The sequence below is a fragment of the Rhinopithecus bieti genome, unplaced genomic scaffold (assembly GCF_001698545.2).
Source record: "Rhinopithecus bieti isolate Rb0 unplaced genomic scaffold, ASM169854v2 scaffold_35900, whole genome shotgun sequence".
Lineage (NCBI taxonomy): Eukaryota > Metazoa > Chordata > Mammalia > Primates > Cercopithecidae > Rhinopithecus > Rhinopithecus bieti.
Window position 1 is genome coordinate 36,662 of NW_016815631.1, and position 14,813 is coordinate 51,474.

At 37.0% G+C, this 14,813-nt stretch overlaps 1 protein-coding gene across 1 annotated transcript in view; it reads right to left on the bottom strand.

Moving 5' to 3' along the window:
• Positions 1-269: 269 nt before the first annotated feature.
• LOC108516185 (carbohydrate sulfotransferase 9-like) overlaps positions 270-14,813 on the bottom strand; it is a 40,430-nt gene continuing 25,886 nt past the window's right edge. The window contains exons 2-3 of the mRNA XM_017853524.1: positions 4,081-4,296; positions 270-379 (exon numbers count right to left, since the gene is read on the bottom strand). Of these exons, the coding sequence (XP_017709013.1) occupies positions 270-379; positions 4,081-4,201 (231 nt within the window). The 5' untranslated portion in view covers positions 4,202-4,296. The remainder of the gene's footprint in view (positions 380-4,080; positions 4,297-14,813) is intronic.

Consider the following 14,813-nt stretch of genomic DNA (forward strand, 5'->3'; position numbering starts at 1 on the left):
TGCCTGTATTCACCATGGTGCTCGGCACATCCAATTGTTAAGTCTTCAAGAAATACTGCTGGATGAGTGATTCCTCCGCCCGTGGAGGCAGCTTGTATGGACACGAGATGCCCCTGGACAATGACCTCTGTCTATGCACTCAATTCTATCCTTCTCCTGCCAGCTTCTACATTGGGAACCAGAATGGCTCTGTGCCAATTAGCTTCTCCCAACTAATTTAACCAAAGTTGGATCTAAGCCTTCAATTTTCTTTTTTTTGTTTTTTAACCTTAATCAGTCAAGACACAAGCTTGGGCACAATTAAGTTTTCCTGAATTGTGGCTGAGTTTTAATTCTGGCAACTCAGAAAAAGCAAGTTTGCAGATGTTCTGCGTCATTTCTAGGATAATAATAACAGCTCATGTTCGTTGTGCATTACTGTTTACCAGGCACCATGCTGAGTGCTTTGCAAGCATTGTCTCCTTTAATCTTCACTGCAACCCTATGTGGAAAATATGACTATCCTAATTTTACAGATAAGGAAACTGAGGCTTAGAGAGGCAAAGACATTTTACAGGGTTACAAAGCTAACAAACAGATCTGAGATTTCAAGATCCTTCTGAATGAAAAGTTTGTACCTTTAACAACTATGAAAAATATAAAATAAAATAAAATTTCTGATAACATATCAACATACTGCAAATTAGCACTAGGAAATGGATAAATTAATTGATAGTGATATTGAAAAAGTAGCTGATATTATGGAACTCTATTGCATAATTGGATAGATTTTAATTTCTCTGTCATACAGCTTCTCTTTACTTCCAAAAAATCTGTTTTCATAATCCTTTAACAGTATGTCAGAGCATATTTCAGATTTTTTCAGTTCTAAAGTATTTTATTTTAATACAAAAAACCCAAGAAAACCAGGGAGGCTTAGAAAATAGTCCATATCTTAGATTTGAAAGGCCTCAAATAAAAGACAGGAAGAAAACCTAAGAGTTCTCATATATAACTGAAATATATGTGAGATCAAAGCCATTTAGATTTTAAAACCAGCATTACTTATAGAAAGTCTAGGAACCAAACCAGCTCATCTTTGAAAGTTTCTTTGAGTGACAGTTCTAAAGTGTCCAAAAGACAGATTTTCCATTTTTTTAAACTTAACATCAAAGCACATATTCATATATTTATTTATTTAAAGAGATTGCCTTTAAAAATGCCTAATGCTCCTAATGTTACTTGAAACACATTTACAAAAAAAAAAAAACAAAAAACCATAAATGTCTGCCTACCTAGAAAACTGCAGAATTTCAACCCACAGCACTAACCTAGTATAAGGCAGAACTTCAGATGAAAGTCTTCCTGAAGAATATTACAGTTTTTCTTCAGAGAAATAGTTATCCACAGGACTCTTGACTTTTACATTTATGCTTTTTGTCATGAGTAGCTTATGAAATATTACATAATTCATTTAAAATACATCAAGAATCAGGGAAAAGCACTTCTAGCAACATTACAAATAAAATTTAACAGAATAAGTGGTAAGTGTTTTATCAGTCAATCTTAACCAAGGAAAATAATTTTCCAACACTTGGGAAAATTATGAACTCAAGATTTAAGCTTGTAGAAGAGTTTACACATCTGTATGTCATTTAATTGACCAATTTCAGTGATTTTAAAACATCTGTACTGATTCTACTGCATTTTTAATTATATGTCTACATAATCCAGTGTTTTGGTTAGGAGACTCTTTTAGGGATTCCAAGAATTAGGAAAACCTAGGTATGGGTTACACTTCAAAAACGTGTAACTTTGCAGCTACAGGTTAAGTCATTTAAACTTTCTGAGTCTTCTTTGCTTCATCTGTGCTATAGAGAAATAGTAATATTCACCTTTTTTCTTCATGGAGGTGATACATTGAGCAGAGGCGTGGACCTCGTAGCAGTACAACCTGGATTCAAATCCAGGCTTTCCCCTCTGCACCAAGGACATGCAAGGCCTTGGATATGCCTCTAAACCCTCTGAAGTCTCATTTTCCTCATCTGTAAATTTAGAATGATACTCACCTAGTAAGATATGAAGATTACAGAAAATTTATGTAAACATTTGGCAATTAAGCTCTCCATCAATGGTAGCTATTAATGCTTATGGACACATTTGGTAAACTACATTTTATATGTATGGTATTATTAACCTGTTTCCTTAGATATATAATTTCTTAGTGACAGACTAAACACATTTCTGCCAAATAGTAGTCTATATATATGAATATATTTTCCCTTAAGTTTTAAAATCTTGCTGTGATAGTCTTTTTGTGAAATTTGTTATGAGACCATGATATTAGCAAAACTCGAAACAATGAGATCTTTTTCTTTCTTCCTCCTTTGCTGTATTTCGGTCTATAGTCTTCAGTGAATTTTCAATCCATTAATTCATTAATTCATTCATGCATTCATTCAACAAACACCTACTGAAGGCTTACTATGTTACAGGATCTATGCTAAGGGTTATATTTCAGGAAGAATTAGCCTATATATTTTACTACAGGTGATTTCATTAAATATGATGTTATTATGATAAATTATTTCAGTAATATAGAAAAGTTGGCATAATAGTTTATGTAAATTGTAAAGGGAATTAAGAATATATTTTGACAATATGTTACATATTCTCCAGAAAATCATTATATGCAATCTCTTTTCACAAAAGTTACTATATAAATTAAATACATCAAAAGCGTTGGCCAGGGGTGGTGGCTCATGCCTGTAATCCCAATCTCAGAACTTTGGGAGGCCAGGGCAGGTGAATCACTTGAGCTCAGGAGTTCAAGATCAGCCTGGTCAACATGATGAAACCCTGTCTCTACAAAAAACACAAAAATTAGCCGGGTCCAGTGGTGTGTGCCTGTAGACCCAGCTACTTAGGAGGCTGAGGCAGAAGAATCATTTGAACCTGGGAGGTGGAGGTGGCAGTGAGCCAAGATCATGCTATTGTACTCCAGCCTGGGTGACAGGAGTAAAATCTTGTCTCAAAAAAAAAAAAAAAAAAAAAAGTATGAGGATAAACCAAAGAAAGGAATTTAAAATGGAAGCAATTTTAAAATAATCATAGTTGTAACTCAGTATTACATTGTCTTTTGGAGAAGATTCTAAAGGGTTTTATATCTAGAATAACTTGAAAATGGGCCACAATTGGAGACAATCAAGAAATCATTCTTCTGTTTTTTACTTTATTATCCTTAACAGTCATAAGCCATAGTCTATTTCTACCAGTGGAAACCATCAGAACGTCACAAGAACTGTATGTATAAGTTTCTATGATATTCTAAGTCCTTTACTTTAATAATACTATATTATTATAAATATAATCATTTTTAACAGTAATTTAGTGCCTCCAGTGTGCAGCAATTGCAAATTGAAAAACAAAAGTACAAGATGAGCACAGCAGGGATCAGTAAACTATTGCCAGTGGACCAAATCTGGCCCACCAGCTGTTTTTGTAAATAAAGTTTTATTGGAACACAGCCTGATCCATTTGTTTACATGTAATCTATGGCCGTTTCTTGATATATTATCAGAGTTAAGTAGTTGTGGTAGAGATGGTATGGCCTGCTAAGAGTAAAATATTTATGACCTAGTCCTTTATAGAAAAGATTTGCCAACTCCTCGTTTATAATAAAGGTATTAAATGATATTTATACCAATTTTGAGTATCAACATAAATTAAGAAGGAATTAAAGGACAGCCTGCTGTACATTCACCTCCTTTTAGGCTTATGCCTGATGCTCCACGGACAGACGAGAAGTAGGATAAATGCTATACTTTTGAAGACAAATTCTCTACAAGCAGTTCTCTCTGTACTATGGGAGCACTGCTATTCCCCACTGAGATAACAAAAATTCCCATTGTTAAGCCACCAAACAAATGCCTACCAGAGTTGTATAATTTTCCTTCCTTTTAGGAGCTGGCAATTTTAGCTTATGATTCATTTTTTGTTGTTGAAAATATTGTGATTCTTAATATATTAATAAGCATCACAACTAATTTAAAATAGATATTATTGTTACAATTAAAAGAGAAGAAAAAGCACATGTGTTACCTGTATGTTGTTCTTCAATCCAGACTTGCAAATACATGAAGAGGAGTAGCCCAGCTACTCCAAATATCAGCACAGAGAGGAAGACTTGTTTGGGGTTCATGACCATTTCAAATGGCTGCATTTCTCCTCATTTCAGATTCTGAAGACCACATGATTTGTTTTCCTGTAAAACTTCAGTCTTTTCTTGTTCTCTAAGGGCCCATTCCATAAAGTAACCTAGAATTTTAAAAAGAAATCTACATTGTACATGTCTGCTAACATTAATTCTCAAATATGGTATAAATATGCAGTATCTCAACAACGCTGAAGACTTAATGCGCACACCAATGCTCTGAAGACAGACAGGACTGTAGTAGGTGTTCTTAGAATGGCAATTTTCTATTGCATACTTTTATCTTATCTAAGGAATGTATTATCCTACAGTTTATAAGTAACATCCTAACATTTAGTTAGGCAAAGTCTGCCCAGACTTAAGTCCTCCTATACTGTAAAGTGTAAAGTAAGGTTTGGGATAACTTAAAATAATTGCGAGTAGGAAGAATAACAGAATGGGTTGTTAAAGTATGGGTTTTGAAAACATGTTTGTAAAATGTAAGGAAAATCACCTCCTGTGTTAAGAATATATAAAGTTCAAAATGGAAGGTGTACTCCATCATTTTCTCTCATATAAAGTAACAGATTTCTCCAATTTAAAGGGCATATTTAAAATCCTTCAGAGGAATAAAAGAAAATATTAAAATGTCAGGGTTCAAGGACCCCTCCCACAATAACATGAAATCACTGAAATCTGCTTCAGATTACAGAAATCTACCTTAGTAATAAAGAGCTATTTTATTTTTTAAAATACTGAAAAGACTTTCTTTTAGAACAATCTTGTTTAATATAATCTTAACTTTTTATTTAAAAAAAATCACATCCATTTTTGAGAATCTGATGAAAATGTGAGTCCTCTCTTTAGAAAAGTATAATCACATACAAAATCTTGCATAAAATGGCAAAGTGTTCATGTACCTTCACTGAAACCTACATTAAGAATCCCTGTTCCCCAGTGAGAACACATGAATGCAGGGAGGGGAACATCACACACCAGGGCCTGTCAGGGGATGGGGACAAGAGGAGGGAGAGCATTTGGACAAATCCCCAATGCATGTGGTACTTAAATCCTAGATGATGGGTTGATAGATGCAGCACACCACCATGGCACAGGTATACCTATATAACAAACCTGCACATTCCTCACAAGTATCCCGGAACTTAAAGTAAAATAAAATAAAAATAAACATAGAAAAAACAAACAAACAAAAAGACTCCCTGTTCCCAGTGAACTGCCACACAAGTATGCAGTAACCTGCCTGGTGAGCTCACCTGGTTAGCAGCGTGGCTAATGGGACCAAGGTCATGGCTTTGTATCTAACGCCGGCCAGAAACCCTGGCTCTGTTCCTTGGCCACAGAACACAACCCCTCTGGGTGAGCTGAATAAATGTTTCTTCAGTGTGAAGATACCATGCACATTGCTGCATCAAAAAGTTATCTCTTCTATTCCATTGCCTCAAAATCTTTAAGGAGAGTCTTTGAGGGAAAATATTGATTTTGCCTGTTTAAGAGGTGTTTTATGGGGTGCCCGTTAAAAGTTAAAAACTGCTGTGGGAAATTGCTTGTCTGGTTAAAGGATAATATTTAGGTATTCTTGGCAAAACCAATTTTCAGGGCTGGCGAGGTGGCTCATGCCTATAATCCTAACACTTTGGAAGGCTGAGGCAGGAGGATTGCTTGACCTCAAGAGTTCAAGACTAGCCTGGGTAGCATGGTGACACCCTGTCTCTACAAAAAATAAAATAGATTTTAAAATTAACTCAGCGTGGTGCCATGTGCCTATAGTCGCAGCTACTGGAGAGCCTCAGGTGGGAGGATCACTTGAGCCCAGGATGGTGGAGGCTACAGTGAAACATGATCAGGCCACTGCACTTCAGCCTAGGCAACAGAGTGAGACTCTGTCTCAAATAAAAAATAAACCAACCAACAAACAAACCAAAAACCAAACTATAGCTGATATCCATGATACCACATTTAACTTTGTGGTGATAGAATTCCTTATCTCTTAAAGGAGTTCAAAAAGTGACCTCAGAAATCAAAACATGCGATGACTCAATGGGAGCCCTCCTGTCAACCCTGAGTTTCTATAGTCCTTGGGGCTGGCATTTCCCTTGAGCCTGAAAGGCTGTGGCCTCAGTGAGCTGTGACTGTGCCACTGTACTCCACCCTGGGCAACACAGCAAGATCCTGTCTCAAAAAAAAAAAAATACAAAATAAAAAACCAATTCTCACACAAATGGGCTTCAAAGACAATATAAGAAGCCAGAACTGGAAGTGAATGTACTAAGTAATTAGAATGATTTCTTGATTAGAAAAAAAAAACCACCCAACAGTTAAAAGTTTTTATGCAGAATGAGAAAAATGTCATGTCGTGAATACTTCTCTTCTGTTTTTTGTTTTTGTTTTTGAGATGGAGTCTCGCTCTGTCACCCTGGCTGGAGTGCAGTGCTGCAATCTTGGCTCACTGCAACCTCCACCTCCCAGGTTCAAGCGATTTTCCTGCCTCAGCGTCCCGAGTAGCTGGGACTACAGCTGCGAGCCATGCCCAGCTAATTTTTGTATTTTCAGTAGAGACTCAGTTTCACCACGTTGGCCAGGCTGGTCTTGAACTCCTGACCTCAGGCAATCCACCTGCCTCAGCCTCCCAAAGTGCTGGGATTACAGGCGTGAGCCACTGCCCCTGGTCTGAATACTTATTTTCTTTATATTTTAGCTCTGACCTGGAAGGGGCCAGGGTAAGAGTTATTTGTCAGCGCTGCCTAAGATGCTTTCTCAAATCCAGTTCTCTGAGGAACGGGCAACTGTTTAACACTTCACTAGTGCTTTTGAGGATTTCAGGCATTTCCTTGATTCAGGTAGTAAAGAAAGTTTTTAAATAAGTAGAAGAGTAGAGAGTATTATCATGCTGCTTATTTGATGGGTGATACTTTGCTCTTATATTGAATCTAAACTAAAATATTAGGGGTTTCCAAACATATGTAACAAAGAACAGTTCCTAAGGGAGATTTGCAATTTGAGGTGTTCCAAATTGAATCCCTCAAGGGAAGCTATGAAATGAAGCCAGCTTTCTCTTCTCTTGATGCTGCCATTAAACAATGAACAGACATAATTTCTGGGTACATAAGAAGATTCAGATAGGAGGAAACCAGTTAAACAAAATCTAGTACTAACAAAGAAATAGTTGTTTACAAGAAGAAAGAGACTTTTACAATCTGTCTACGTAATTAAAACTTATCTCAGAAGAGAAAAGGCTAGAAGAAAACTCGTAAATCAAAGCAGAGCCATGAACCTGTGGGAATGGTGGGTGTAAGAGCCAAAAGGAGTACTCCTTGGGGGTTTGCAGAAGAAAATTATTACCTACGACGCTGGAAAAAGATTAAGAATTTGCCCTTCCTTTCTTTAGGAGATGTTGCTATTCTCTGACATATCCTCCTGGGTGAGAAAGCAGTAGAAAACCCATAATTGTTATTATGGCAGATGTGAGTAGGATTGAGTGATTAAAACCACAAGGCGGAAAGACAATCTGGTGTAAAATGGAGAGGTATGTTTGATTTTCTCCCATCTCAGTCCATTAACCCAACGTTGGCGTTAGGAAATGGCTCTCATTAAACAAAGGTGAGGTGGTAGGAGCAGCAGGATTGCTTTAAGCAAATCTGAAGGTCAGCTGTGATGGGAAAACACACCTATTTGGAAATCATATATCTATCTCCAAGCCTGCGGAAAAAGTGCAGACTACTGGAGATTGAAATTACTTGGAATAATGCTGCTTTATGTATGAGCACTATACATTTCTACAGCCAAAGGCTTCCTGTATTTTGTACAACTCCTTCTTCTCCCTTCCCATAAACACAATATCTTGAGCCTAAAAGGTACTTTAACAACTTGTTGCATTGAATGGAATTTGGAGCTCCAATAAGAAAATACAGGTAATTGATACTTTTTATAGTTGTATTTGTAAATCCTTAGTCCTAACCTCCAAATGAAGAAATATGAAGAAATACTAAAAGATAGGGTCTATGTTTCTTTGTTAAAATATTTTCATTTGCATATCTTTTTATTTATCTCTAACAATTAAGAAATATAATCATTTCATTCTGTCATCTCTATTCCAAAAGTTTAAAAATTATTTTTTTAAATACTTGTGGCTACAAACGGAAGTAATTTGGGACTTAAGTATAGCAATAGATTACTTGCTGCAGGCAATTCACATAAAGGAAATTATGAGTTTCCCAGTTTAGCAGACATTTATGATTTTAGGGAAGGAGTGGTGGGTTTGAGGGAAGATCGGTTTGGACCAAATGATGCAGGCAGTTTAGCAGAAAAGAAACCAGGAGTCCGGGGCTTGTTGTTCCCAGATGAGTGTTCGTAGCCCACTCCTTCTCCCACTTCCATAGTAGCTGCACCATCCTCTATCTCCTTCCCACTCTCGGAGTAAACAGAGACCAGCAGGGATGAACTCCCTCCGTTTACTACCATCCCTTACAAGTTTACCTTCATCGGTCCACACCCACACATCTTTGCCTCTGTCTCTGAAAAGCTAGAGTCCTCACTTTTGCCACTATCTTTTCCAGGTTCCGGTGAAACGCAACTCCATCAACACCTCCCCAGTCCGATCTTATCCTCAACCTCTTTCCCCAGTGACTCCTTCCTCTGTAAACTCCTCCAGCGATCACCTACGTATGTGTGTATTTATCTGGACACTGTTCTATTGATTCAATACTGTACTGTTTCTTTTTTTTTTTTTTTAACATTTTAAGTTCAGGGGTATAAATCCAGGTTTGTTAAATAAGCAAACTCATGTAACAGGGGTTTGTCATACAGATTATTTTGTCACCCAGGTATTAAGCCTAGTACTCATTAGTTATTTTTCCTGACCCTCTCTATCCTCCCAAACTCCACCCTCTGATAGGCTCCAGTGTCTGCTGGTCCCCTCTGTGTCCACATGTTCTCATCACTGAGCACCTACTTATAACTGAGAACATGCTGTATTTGGTTTTCTGTTCCTGGGTTAGGTTGCTAAGGATAATGGCCTCTAGCTCCATCCACGTTTCCACAAAGGATATGATCTCATTATTTTTTATGGTTGCATAGTATTCCATGGTATAGACGTACCACATTTTCTTTATCCAGTGTATCACTGATGGGCATTTAGGTCAATTCCATGTCTTTGCTATTGTGAATAGTGTTGCAATGAACAAACATGTGCTTGTGTCTTTATGATAGAATGATTTATATTACTGGGTATATATCCAGTAATGGGATTGCTGAAGTTGTCTTTACAAACTATTTTCAGCTTTTTTGGTTTGTTTTTTACATTGTATTTTTCTGAAACTCTTACTGAATGTTGACGCCTTTCAATATACCTCACAAAGTTTTCAACTGCTCTGCCATTTATTTTCAAATGTTCCTTTTTCTTAAGCAGTAATCTGAGCAAATTCTTCTGAGCCATTTTGCAACTTAGCAATTTCTCTGTCTTTATCTATATCTTAGTGTTTATTTTGCCTGTTGTATTTTTCCTAATGCCATATTTTTGTTTCTAATATTCTATTCCTACTTATTTCATATTCACTTGTTCAAGTTTCATTTTTCTTTCCTTTCAGGTTATATACCCTTTAATTGAAAATTATCTTTTATCTCTTTGCATATTTAAAATGTATTTCTAAGTTTTTGTCAGACTGCAATATAATAGTTAAATTTTACTTGTAGTTTTCCAGTGCTTCTGTGTCTGTGTCTGAGTCTGCTTCTCTAAGCCTAGCACATTCTAAACACTGCAGCTCCAGGTGGAGATTGCTACCATTCTTTTACTTCCATCTTCTTTCTCATTGGGGCATAGATTGGTACCTTAGTCCCTGTCTTTGTCTTCAATCAGTGAGCCTGCCTCCCAGCTCTAACTTAGGAGTTAATCTTCTAGTTGTTCCAGCAGCTTCCAAATTTAAAGTCTAACAGGCTTACAATTTCAACCCATTTCACCATTTTTGTTAGTTTACTTCTGTTCTTGACTTTGAGTCTGGTTATGTCTTCCTGTTTTTTCATTTTTAAATTTGATCTGCCTTTGGTTTGTTTAGGGAGCACTCTAGAATACCCAAATATAAATACACTTGTCTTTCTTGACCAGAAACCTTCATGTAATTTTTCAATCCTAGTTTTCTTTGTCTGTAAAAACAGATCAATAAAATCTGCCCTATGTTTCCAACAGCTTTACAAAATATTAAGTAAAACAGAATGTGATAGTCTTTTAGAAAACTATAAAAACAGTATGAAATTTATTATAAAGCACCTTAGTATACATTGGCTTAAGGGGTTTAGATTTTCATTTGATAGGCTTGGTAGGCACATAAATGTTTTGAAAATGTATTGTTTCTATCAACCATAGTAAAATTAAACTGTGGTATGTAGTTTAATGATATTTAGTCAATTGTGGGCATTGGTTTATTTAAAGGGAAAGAAACTGAGATAATACTCACATAGGTCTTTGTAAAATGTGTAACAACCATAAATAGTAAATATTTACTATATAAAGAATGTAACCTTTATCATTATTTCATTTGCTAGTTTAGAAGTTAAATAACCCCATTTTAATCTATTTTAATATTGTATAATTCCTGAAATTTTATAATCATTTCTATACATTCACTCAATTCTCCAAAAAAGTGGGATTGTTTAAACTTTGATTTTGAGATAATTTTAGACTTACATAGACGTTGTAAAAATAGTGCAGAGTCCCTGCATACCTTTTATCCATTTTCCTCGAAGGATAACACCTCACATAAGCACAGTACAGTTACCAAGACCAGGAATTAGGCAATGGTACATGTGGCATGCAGAATAATGAGTCCCCCAAAAGTTCCTAATCACTGGAAACTGTGAACATGTGACATTACATGGCAATGGAGAATTAAGTTTGCAGATGGAATAAAGTTTGCTAATAGGCCAACCTTAACATAGGGAGATCATGCTGGATCATCTGGGTAGACCCCATGTAATCACAGAGTCTTGAAGAACGGAAGAGTGGGCAGAGGAGGAAGTCATCTGGGTAGACACCATGTAATCACAGAGTCTTGAAGAACGGAAGAGTGGGCAGAGGAGGAAGTCAGAGTGATGTGATATTAAGAAGGACTGGACTCACTTTTGTTCATTTGGGGGATAAAGAAAGGGAACCATGAGCCAGGGAATGTAGGTGGCCTCTAGCAGCTAAAAAAGACAAGGAAACAAATTCTACCCAGAGCTATAGAAGGGACTGCAGTCCTGCTGACACCTTAATTTTAGCCCCTGTCAGACTTCTGACCTACGGAACTGTAAGATAATGCATTTGCATTGTTTTAAGCCACCAAATTTGTGATAATCTGCTATAGCAGCAAAGAAAATGAACACAGTACAATGCCATTTGTAAAGTATCATTCTGAAAGAAGACAGTAGTAAAATCACTTTGAATGGGTTAAATCCTGCTGGAATTTTTTCCTATATTTTTCAAATGGTTTCTCAGATACAGTGTTTCATGGGCTATTCCTGTAATAACTCAACTATTCACTGTGTTTTGTCATACAGAACACAGAAATATATCCTTTTTCTAGACACTAATTTATAGGTGCTTCCTTATATATCTTGTTGCTTGGATTTTCTCTATAATTTATTTAACAGGTATCTTCTACTTTTAGCTGTTGTGATTAAGATTTAATTATAATTAAAATTTTTAACAAGACAAGCCTTTGCCTTTATATTCTTTGTTTTAGAAGAAAAAGATTTAAACTCATATTTTACATTCTAGTATTCAGTGTAGAGTCTTTTTTTTTCTCTTTTAAGCAACAATAGTCTATCTTTAAAGACAGCACAAGCTAAAACCAAAGGCTGTTGTACACATCTGCATTAGAGACTGGAGAAACACAGAGGTTATTGTCAAATGATTTGTTCATCCCATTCCTCAAGTCTGCTTGTTCCCCATTCTAAAGATTTCAAAGTTTTAAATAATTTCAAAGCATTAAATTTGGGTGAAAGAAAAACATTATTTGACATTTGTTTAAACACAGTCACAAGAATATGTAGCATGCACTTACATGCCAGTTAAGCATCAACAGGATCAATGTTAACCAACATATGTTGAGAATCATCATTGCATTAAGTAACATGTAAGGTACCTCTGGACTCAAATTATGTTTTATTAAAGAAAACAACGAAAATAGAATAGAAGATTTTAAAGGGAGCCCTTTAAAAACTTTTTGGAGTCCTGGGATTTGTCTGTGGTGGTACAAAAAAAATGGTAATATGTGTGGTCATATCTAAGATGACTTGAAGGAGTTAGTGAGGGATGGGTCTGATGAGCTAAGATAACTATGGATTGGGTAAGTCAGTTAGCAACTCAGATGAAATGATCAAGTTTTAGTTATGTCATAATTAATCATGTAAACTAAGAAGTGCTGAATAAAGCTCTTGAATAAAGACCATGACTGGGATCCATCGTGTTGTAACCAATAGAAATGAGCAGGTTACAAGCAGGAAGTGGAATTAAAGGATACCGAAGTGGATGCTGTGTTGCTGCTCTAATTATCCATTCTGCTCCTCTGTGTGGAAGTTACACAGTTTAGAATGGATTGCCCCCACCTCCAGCTCCAGCAATGGGCCTGAAATAGTGTAATCCCAACAGTGTAATCCTATGCTGCTTGTCAAAATAGTTGGTTCAGGAATGACAACTTACATTAGTTTCCTGTGGCAGACGTAAATTACCACAAATACAGTGGCTTAAAACAACAGAAATGTATTATCTTACAGTTCTGGAGGCCAGATGTCTGAAATCAAGGTGTGATTAGGGTCACACTCCCCTTGGAGGCAAGGACAGAATCTTGCTTGCCTCTTTAGGTTTCTGGTGACTCCAGGCATGTGGTTGCGTAGATCTAGTCTCTGCCTCCCACTTCACATGGCCTTTTCTTCTCTCTTGCTTTCCCTTTGTCTCTGTTTCTCTGTCTCTCTCTCTCTCTCTCTCTCTCTCTCTCTTTGTGTGTGTGTGTGTGTGTGCCTTCTCTTCTGCCCTGTATCTTATAAAGATACTTGTCCTTAGATTTAGGGCCCATCCAGCTAATCCAGCATGATCTCATTCTGAGATCCTTAACTTAATTACATCAGCAAAGACTCTTTTGCCAAATAAAATCACAGGTTCTGGGTGTTAGAATGTGGACATATCCTTTTGGGGTCACCATTCAACCCACTACACCAGGTGACTCAGGGCTTCCCAGGCTGCAGTGACTGTTTTGCAGGTGATCTGAGAATGAAGCTCAGAGCCTCAGTTGGATGGTTATGGGAAGTAATATTTTATCTCCTAGTGAATGTGAATAAGAAAGCATGTAGTTCCTGCTGTTGCTGGCAGCCCTCTGACTGCCTTGATGAAAGCCAGTCTGAAAAATAAGCCAACACAGAGGAGGCTAAGCTGAGAAACCTGCAGAGAAACAGAGGAAAAGCTCTCACTGGATCCCAACTAGAACCACCCTGCCTCTGAATCTGTAAATTAGGCAAGCCAATACATTTTTATTTCTCAATTTTATTATGAAGCAATTTTAAGGTATAGTGATGGAACTAAAAATAAGCTCTAGTTAGGGTACAGCAATTTTTGCAGAATCAGAAATAAATGAAAATAAATATGCTAACATTTCTTAAGCAGTTATTATATTCTTGGTGCTACTACTCTAAGCATTTTATATCGATTATTTAACTTAATTTTCACAATAACCTTGTTTTCTTTTCCGACAAGAAATCTCATTTAAGCACATGGTCAAATTCAGGGTTCAGGGAGAGATAAGGTAAGAGGTACAGATGGAGACAGACCACAGAGGGCCTTGGTGTCTAAATTATGGTGATTACATTTGTTCTGTGGACAAGAAGAATGAATACATTTGTGCTGTGGACAAAGGAGTGGAATGATCAGCTTTGCTTTTGGGGAAGATCACCCGGACACGGTGTGCAAGCTGACTGAAAATAAAGAAGGCCACAGGCATTCAAGTTGACAATTAGCCATTGGCCAGGGAATCACCAGAAAAGAACTATACTAGATTATAGTACAATATAAAAATCTTTCTGTCCCTTGGTTTATATGCACATCTTGCCTTGTTCTCGGAGGAGGTTTATTACAGCGGTTCTATGCAGATTCTGGAGCCTGACTGCCTGAATTCAAATCACAACTTGACCACTCACTAGCTCTGTGACACAGCTCATTAAGTAACCTCTATGTGGTCGGGTGTGGTGGCTCATGCCTGTAATTCCAGCACTTTGGGAGGCTGAGGCGGATGGATCACTTCAGGTCAGGGGTTTGAGACCAGCCTGGCCAACATGGTGAAACCCTATCTCTACTGAAAATACAAAAATTAGCTGGCGTGGTGGTGCGCTCCTGTAATTCCAGCTACTCGGGAGGCTGAAGCACGAGAATCCCTTGAGCCTGGGAGGCAGAGGTTTCAGTGAGCCAAGGTCACAGCATTGCACTTCAACTTGGGTAACAGAGTGAGACTCTGTCTTAAAAGAAAAAAAAAAAGTAACCTCTATGTGCTTCAGTTACATCTAAATTGGGGATAATAAAAGCCCCTACCATATGAGGCTGCTGCAAAATAAGTTAGTACATGTAAAATATTTAGAAGAATGCTTTGCCCATAGAAATGATCTA